Source organism: Humulus lupulus, chromosome 5, assembly GCF_963169125.1.
Source record: "Humulus lupulus chromosome 5, drHumLupu1.1, whole genome shotgun sequence".
In the NCBI taxonomy this organism is placed as follows: Eukaryota; Viridiplantae; Streptophyta; class Magnoliopsida; order Rosales; family Cannabaceae; genus Humulus; species Humulus lupulus.
The window spans coordinates 172,525,861-172,534,724 of record NC_084797.1 but is presented as its reverse complement, the minus strand read 5'-3'; the positions used below and the strand labels follow the sequence as shown (position 1 = coordinate 172,534,724).

The window sequence follows — 8,864 nt, the reverse complement described above, 5'->3', positions numbered from 1 at the left end:
GCGCACATGGGCGTTGTCCGCCTGTTGAACGCTCTCAAGAAGCATGGCGGGAAAGGGAAGAAGACCCTGGGGAAAGGGCTAATGTTCGTGGATGCCACTATCAATGACAAGCCTGCCAAAAGTGTGATGATTGATACTGGCGCCACCCACAACTTCATCTCTAAACTTGAAGCAAAGCGACTGGGACTTAAGCTAGAGAAAGATGCAGGCCACATGAAAGCGGTCAACTCCAAAGCCTTGGCCACAACTAGCATGGCTAAAGGGGTAAAAGTGAGAATCGACACGTGGGAGGGGTAGACTGACTTGCTGGTCGTCCATATGGATGACTTCGATGTAGTTTTGGGAATGGACTTTCTAACCGAGCAAGGTGCCATTCCAATTCCTGCCACTGGAAGCTTACTCATAATGGGAGAGACTCCTTCAATGGTGTTGTTGACGGTGAGAACTCGTCAACTAAGTTGAGTTGGAAAAATTATCAAATCAAGATCACTAATTGGAAAGCTATAAAAACTTAAACAATAACTCAAGAACAATGATAGAACAATAATGGAGAATTCAGTCTTTCATTCACACTCAAACCTCTGCTACAGTAAAATTTCCAACCCCCTTTCAGGTGGTTTAAGAGTCCATTTTATAGTAGGCTATAATGGCCTTAGGTACATAGTGGTCCAGGAGACCATAGGGTACATAAGTACTATGTCAGGGGAGTGGCTTCAGAGGTTGTGGTCGTACATCCAGTACAGGAGCAGGTGTCAGGAGGATGTCTCCACTACTTGTCTGTACCCATGTCTGATGAGTGGTGGCAGGCATAGTGGCGCAGGAGATAGTGGTGTCGACTCTGTCCTCTTTCCTAATGCTCCAACTACTCGTCTATCATGAGTGTCAGGATCACGCGTATGGGGTCTTAACGGTCGTACCTCGTACAAGATTGTACCAACATGATCCTTTTGAATTATTCTTAGGCCTTTCCCTCTAAATGTCGAAGTCATGGTTGACCCTCAGAGGAGACGTCCACTTGAGGTGTTTGGGGCGAAGAATAGGCGTGTGCGTGACGCCATCTCGCGAGGCCACCTGGTGCTGGGCCTCATGCGTGCGGCCGAGGCATGGTTGGGGCACCATTTCACGAGGTGCTGCGGGGTGTTACACTAGCGAGGCCACCACGCGCAACGAGGCGCTCCACCAGCGAGGCCATCAGGTGTCGCGAGGTGCCAGCGTGGCTACCATGCGCAGCGAGGCGCTCCACCAGCGAGGCCATTAGGTGTCACGAGGCGCTCCACCAGCGTGGCCACCATGTGCAGCGAGGCGCTCCACCAGCGAGGCCACCACGCGCAGTGAGGCGCTCCACCAGCGAGGCCACCATGCGCAGCGAGGCCACCACGCCCAGCGAGGCGCTCCACCAGCGAGGCCACTACGCCCAGCGAGGCGCTCCACCAATGAGGCCATCAGGTGCATCTAAGGCGTGGCTTCGCTCGGTACGTGGTTGGTGCGAGACAATGGGGGGCCGAGGGCATCGCGGCTCCATCACGTAATTAGGTGCTTATGGGACCTTAGCGCACACCTTTGATCTTTCGAGGGCGTGGAATTTTGAGCCTCAACAGGTGCCTGCAAAGGTGAAACCACCCCCTCGTGTGAAGCTTCTATCAGCTTTACAATTCAAGAAGGGTGTGAAGAAGCAAGAGCCCACTTATGTAGTTGTACCCACCGTGTTCGAAGAAGTAGTGGAAGAAATTGTTCCACTAGAAATTACGAGGGTCTTAAAGATGAATGGGGACGTGATGCCAGATAAACTCCCCAAAGCCTTGCCACCAAATAGGGGAATTGATCAGCAGATAGAGTTGGTGCCCGGAGCGAAACCTCCAACAAAAGCGCCATACAGAATGGCACCCCCTGAGCTAGAAGAATTGAGGAAACAATTAAAAGAGTTATTGGAGGCAGGCTTCATCAGACCGTCGAAGGTGCCATTTGGCGCCCCTGTGCTATTGCAGAAGAAGCACGATGGGAGCTTGAGACTGTGCATCGACTATAGGGCTCTCAACAAGGTGACGGTTTGCAACACCTACCCCATCCCTCTGATCGTTGATTTGTTCGACCAGCTAAGTGGGGCCAAATACTTCACAAAGTTGGACTTGAGATCGGGCTACTATCAGGTGAGGATTGCAGATGGGGATGAACCAAAGACAACGTGTGTTACTCGATACGGAGCATTTGAGTTTCGAGTAATGCCATTTGGGTTGACAAATGCACCTGCTACTTTCTGTACACTGATGAACCAAGTATTCCACTAGTATCTAGATAAGTTCGTGGTGGTGTACTTGGATGATATCGTGGTTTATAGCGCCACGATTAAAGAGCATCAAGAACACTTGGCTCAAGTGTTTCAGAAGTTGAGAGAGAACAAGCTATATGTGAAGCGCGAGAAATGCTCGTTTGCATAGGAGAGCATCAAGTTCTTAGGCCACGTGGTGGAACGTGGCCGAATTCGTATGGATCTGGAGAAGGTGAGGGCAATCCAGGAATGGAAAGCCCCCACAAACATGAAAGAACTCTGCTCCTTCTTGGGCCTAGCCAACTACTACAGACGATTTGTGGACGGCTACTCAAGAAGGGCGACACCCTTGACCGAGCTTCTGAAAAAGGGTGTGATTTGGGCGTGGACTGACAAATGTGCTGAAGCATTCAGGAGTTTGAAAGAAGCCATGATGAAGGATCCTGTTCTTGCCTTGCCAACTATTAGCAAGCCCTTCGAAGTACAGACAGATGCATCAGATTATGCTCTGGGAAGGGTACTAGTACTAGAAGACCACCCAGTTGCATATGAGAGTCGCAAGCTGTCTGAAGCTGAGAGGAGGTATACTGCCCAGGAGAAGGAGCTCCTCGCAGTTATACATTGCTTGCGAGTGTGGAGGCATTACTTGCTGGGGTCAAAGTTCATGGTGAAGACGGATAATGCAGCTGTGAGTCATTTCCTTACTCAGCCGAAACTGACCCCTAAGCAGGCTCGATGGCAGGAGTTCGTGGCGGAATTCGACTTCCGTTTTGAGCACAGGGCAGGACGCTTGAACCAGGCAGCTGAAGCCTTGAGTCGCAAAGCGAAGTTGGCGACTCTAAAGATCTTGGCTAGTTTTTCGGCTAGCGTGGTGAACACTCCACTCAAGGAACGCATCAAAGAAAACCTGGAGAAAGACTCAGTTGTGAGGACCATCCTGAAGCTCGTAAAGGAAGGCAAGACTCGCCAGTTCTGGGTGGAGGATGATCTTCTCTGGGCTAAAGGGGGGCGCTTGTATGTTCCGAAAGCTGGAGATTTGCGAAGGACATTACTAAGTGAGTGTCATGACACCCTGTGGGCAGGTCATCCAGGGTGGCAGAGAACCCACGCACTCTTGAAGCAGGGGTACTACTGGCCACAAATGCGAGATGATGTAGTGGAGTACACCAAGACCTGTCTCGTCTGCCAGCAAGACAAGGTCGATAGGAACAAGACACCTGGTTTGTTGGAGCCCTTGCGAGTCCCAAGCCGACCATGGGAAAGTGTGTTGCTTGACTTTATCACCAGTCTTCCGAAGACAGGGGATTTAAGTGCGATCTTGGTGGTCGTGGACAGATTCTCGAAGTACGCAACATTCATCCCAGTGTCGAAGTACTGTTTGGCAGAAGAGACAGCCAGACAATTTTTCAAGCATATTGTCAAATATTGGGGAGTGCCCCAGAACATCGTTAGTGACCGAGATGGAAGATTCACTGGGACCTTTTGGTCTGAACTATTCAATCTCTTGGGGTCACAATTGAACATTTCCTCGAGCTACCATTCGCAGACAGATGGGCAGACAGAAAGATTCAACATGATGTTGGAGGAGTACTTGCGCCACTTTGTCAATGCCAATAAGAAGAATTGGCCGCAACTACTCGATGTAGCTTAATTTTTCTTCAACTCTCAGAAGAGTTCTTCATCGAATAAGAGCCCTTTTGAAGTTTTTAATGGACAGCAACCACTGTTGCCTCACGCAGTGGATGAATATCGCGGTCGAAACCCGCGAGCCTTTCACTTCACAAAAGACTGGAAGAAAACGACAGAGATTGCCCGAGCTTATTTAGAAAAAGCATCAAGAAGAATGAAGAAGTGGGCATATCAGAAGCGCAGACCACTGGAGTTCAAAGCAGGTGACTTAGTGTTAATCAAGCTGAGGCCCGAACAGTTGAGATTCCGAAGGGACAAAGACATCAGACTCGTTCGCAAGTACGAGGGTCCGGTCTCAATCATCTCAAAAGTAGGCCTAACTTCCTACAAAGTCAACCTACCAGCTTGGATGAAGATACACCCGGTCCTTCACGTCAGCAACTTGAAGCCGTATCATGAAGATCCAGCAAATCCAGAGCGCAACCAGTCAACCAAAGGAGGAGTCATCGTTCAGCCAAGGAGCAAGCATCAACCTGAAGAAATCCTGGCAGAAAGGACGGTCACCACTGACCGTAAAAAGCATAAAGAGTATCTGGTAAAATGGAAGGGGCTCGCAGATGACGAGATCAGGTGGGAGAGGGCGGAAGACTTGAAGAAGCTCACGCAGAAGATTGAAGATCTACAGGCTACTTCGTCGAGGACGCCGAAGGATTGAGTGGGGGAGAGTGTGGTGTGTTGCCCCTTTGGCACACCCACATGGGGCCATTTTGTAATGAGCATGTCTTGGTGCTTGATCATTAGTCAAGTCTTGCACCAAGCAACCTCATGGGATATGGTAGTAGCAGTTTTGTAATATTGCATATGTCTCCCAGACAAAAATCATATATGTTCCTGGGAAGACTTTATTTCCCTAGAAGGCTCCTTAGGGGGAGGTGACCTGGTGACTTAGGGAAGCACCATGGCCATCAGCAGATAGGGGTCAAAGTTGTGTACTCCCTTGCCCTATCAAGGCTATATATTAATGAAATAACATTTATCCATACTTGCCCATGTGTGCTTCCTTATTGCTTATGTGTTACTTATTTGTTATTTTCGTTGGGTCATTATGTGTCACTTGCCTTGTTGTGTGCTTTGTGTTGTGTGGACGTTCCTAGGAATGACTTGCTTTGTGTTTGCTCATACTTCGCTATTGCCCGTTGCATGTCCGAGATGTGTATGTGGCTAACCACTGAGTTTGTTTGCCTGTAGGTGTGTGTTGTAGGCTGACTTGCTAGTTTGAAGAGTCTGCAAGTGCCGCAAATTCCGTCTAGTTAGAGTACCCAAATAGCCGGCCCGTGACACGAAGCACCTACCTAGTCGCATATTTTGGCAAACACACCCATATTAGATAGTTTTTTTACAGGAAAAAGTGATGAAATGCGCCTGAAAAACTCATCATTCTTGTAGTGGTAAGAGATCAATTTCAACTAATACATTATCAAATTAAAAAATTAGCTGAGTTCTTTCAATCTAGCTCTTGAATTGACGTGGGACTAATTAATTAAGTGTAGTCAGTACGTAGTACCTGATGAGAATCCACCACAGCAGTGTGGGCATGCCATGTCATTGTTGGGACCAAATTAATTAATTCAAAAAAGCAAACCTGCAGCTTTCGGTGCCCTCCGCAAATCACGTACACTTTTGGACTCACTCGCCTCGGTCCTCATATTTCAACGCTATCATCAAGCCACACTGGGCTACTACCCTTTTTCAAGACCATTTCTATTCGTTCATACTATTTCAAAAATGCATTTCATGATATCACACCTCATATCACATAAAGTTGATTTTATAGTGGACGAGAATATATATATATATATTTATAATATATGTAGTATGTCAGTATATCTTTTTCTTAAAAAAGAAAAATACATAAATAGATCAAACTATAATCTTTACTTTTCCTTGTCAAAGATTATAATAAGTTATTACTGAAAATTAGAACAAACAAATTTTTCCTTTTCCATATCCAAAACAATCTAGAGTACCATCAAAACATTAATCGAAAATCCCCATGTCACCAAATTAACATAACTAGCTAGGCTAATTAAGAGCATGTCCCAAATTTACACCAAATACATTAAAATATAACAATAAATACGTACGTAGGTACTTACGTATAACCCTGCTTGTATTTTCTAAAGAGATCCTCAGTCTTGGCATTCCTAAAGGCACAACAGCCAATCAAATAGACACAAATCAAAGCAATCAATGTTATGAGAAGAATAATATCAGCTCTTCTCCACTCTTTCCTCAAATTGGCTAGCAAGCCAGCTTTGCAAGAATCACAGTTGTAACAGAGCTGCGTTTGGTCGTTGTTCCAAGCAAGGCAGTCCATATCGGCAGCGTTGTTGATTGGGCTTATCCAATATGTTGGGTTCACAAATGTGTAACCACATTGGGTCGGTGGTTTACAGCATCCCGACTGTTCAAAATAATCATAATAATATATATAACTAAATTAATAAAGAAAACTAAAGAGAAAATGAAAAAGAATTTGTTGGAAAGATGTCAAAGATAAGAATATATACGTATGAATATGTTAGTTGAAGAATCGTGTACGTGGTTTTGTTTAGTTTTTGTCTAATAAAGTGATTTGTTATTATTCGTTGCTTTTAATTAATATAATCATGCATGGCTTTAGAAGTAGGTTAGTGACTTGCTTATGCGGAATCATTATTTGAAAAAATAAAGTTATGTATATAAAACATAAATGAAAGATTTTAATAAATCTTTATTTTATAATAAGAGAGCTTCTCTGTTTCTTTTTTTGTTTGTTGAAAAACCTTGATTATTATATCAATGACTAGATTGATGTTGGTTATTTACATGTACTAATTAAGGAATATGGCATATACCTTTACAGTATTTGTTTTCAATAAATGTAATAAAAGAGTTTTAAAAAATGTATTGAAAAAATAATAATATTTATCTACTCCAGTACTATCTCAATATATATCAAGTAATTAGAATAATCCTAAAAAAACAAAATTGTAACACTATAAATTATGTAGATAAACAAGAGTAATTAGCTGGAAAAGAACAAAAATTATGTAAATAAATATTTGAATACCTGTAAGGGATTAAGCCGTGCATTAAAGAAATCCTGAGCCATACGGTAACTCTGGTTCAACTCGGCACACATACTGGTGGAGCTAAGACAAGTCCTAATGCGATCCCACTTGTAAGAGCTATGAACCCTACGGCGAAGCCACCCGGAGAAGTCATCTAGACGGTACTCCAAGTAAGCGCGGCTGGGCTCAATGTGGCCGGAGCCACGAATAGTGACCATGTACACAAACACCACCAAAGAAGCAAGCAAGATTATGAGGGCAAGCATGGCCACAAGGTAACCTATCAGCAGCCATGGAATTCTCCAGAACGCTCCGACGAAACCTGCTAGGGCCACCACCAAGATCAAGATTCCTAGAATTATGACTGGCCATTGGAGGATCTTAACACAAGAGTTATCAGCCTCGGAGGCCAGCCAGATTCCGGCCCCGATGATGGGGATAGAGAGGAGCACGGCCACAAAGTTTATGGCTCCTATCACGTTATTGCTCAATGCCATGATAACGTTTTTTTGTGATCTTTTTCTTTTTTGGTGGTTTACATGGAGAAGTGTTTTTTGTTTGTTGAGATATATGACATTGGAGATTGAACAGGAAAAGGGTTTATAGAGTAAGAGACAAGTGTAAGAAAAGATGGGGTACGCGCGCGGTTGGAACTAGGTTTAGCGTTTGTGTTGTGAAAACCAGCCTTTTTTGTTCCTTACCTTGGATCTATGAAAGCTATACTAAAGATAGTGATAGTATTGGGTTTTGTTTTTCAATTTAATTTTATAAAATTAGGGTTTTGTTCCTTTTGGTGTAATGTTTACTTTTTGAAAAGAAGTGCCTTGTACAGGATTTGAGGAGAAAAAAGAAAAGAGACTCAAAAGGAATATATTGTCATGTAACATTATTTAGATGGTGAAGAAAGAGGTCATGTGATGTGATGCGCTCCTATAGTTGCATACACATACAGAGATAACTAAATATAAATAAATTTTAACTTTAATTATCTGTAATATACTATATGCGATATCGTCGCTTGCCTCCGCGGATCACGCACACCTTGGGTTCCGTACTCGAAATAATAATTTCAAGGTTTCACCCAGCCCCACCACTCTTTCTATGAAATATATGAATGATTTAAAATGACATTTCATTTTATTTTTAGGGAGAAATTTCACTGCTGTATTAATATTTGTAACTTTTTATTTCAAAAAGAAAATAAATAATACTTTACCATTACCACCATTGCAGTGCAATACCGATGAATGCTCAGTTGTCAGGCTCGTCAAATCGCCCACACCACACAAACCAGCCATATACCATACAGCATCATAATTTCCAATTTGGAACATTTCGTAGTGCGGGTCTCAGTTTGTATTTTTGTCAAATCATGTGAAATTTTATAAATATGATTTAAACTTTATTATACCACATCATTATATATATATATATTAATTTTTTATATTTTTTTCAGTTTTACTATATTTATATAATATAATTTACACAATATCTAATAAAATTATTATATTTTATAAGATGCTACCACATATTCTAGCTCAACATAAACATATTTCTCTTTAATCAAAACATTTACTTCTATATCACATTTTTTCTTTGGTATTATTAGTTTGGTGTATTTTTATTGTTTTGCTAAAAATTTATTAGTTTGTGGTATATTTATTGTTTTGTTAAACACTCATTAGTTATGAGCTTTATTATGAATTTTTATTAATTATAATATTTAATTGTTAAATTATTTGGCGATAGGTATAAACCGCCCACACTGCATATTTGCGCTGCGGTTTATGCGATTTGAAGTTTATGCGGTGCGGTTTGCAGTTTGAAAAATTACTCAAAACGCATATATAGTGCGG

General features: G+C 42.8%; 1 protein-coding gene across 1 annotated transcript; it reads right to left on the bottom strand.

Annotated features, from left to right (window-relative positions):
• Positions 1–5,811: 5,811 nt before the first annotated feature.
• On the bottom strand, positions 5,812–7,826 carry LOC133777862 (protein TORNADO 2). The gene is made up of 2 exons (XM_062217615.1): positions 7,008–7,826; positions 5,812–6,359 (listed from the first exon to the last, which is right to left on the bottom strand). Exons 1-2 carry the CDS (start codon positions 7,503–7,505, stop codon positions 6,048–6,050), a joined length of 810 nt encoding a protein of 269 aa, XP_062073599.1. The 5' UTR covers positions 7,506–7,826; the 3' UTR covers positions 5,812–6,047.
• Positions 7,827–8,864: the final 1,038 nt, after the last annotated feature.

What these genes read in the sequence shown, in the direction of transcription:
- LOC133777862 (XM_062217615.1), bottom strand. Translation starts at nt 7,505, where the DNA reads ATGGCATTGAGCAATAACGTGATAGGAGCCATAAACTTTGTGGCCGTG. An exon ending in CACGGCTTAATCCCTTACAG is followed by an intron (nt 6,360 to 7,007) that starts GTATTCAAATAT and finishes TATTTTGAACAG; the next exon opens with TCGGGATGCTGTAAACCACC.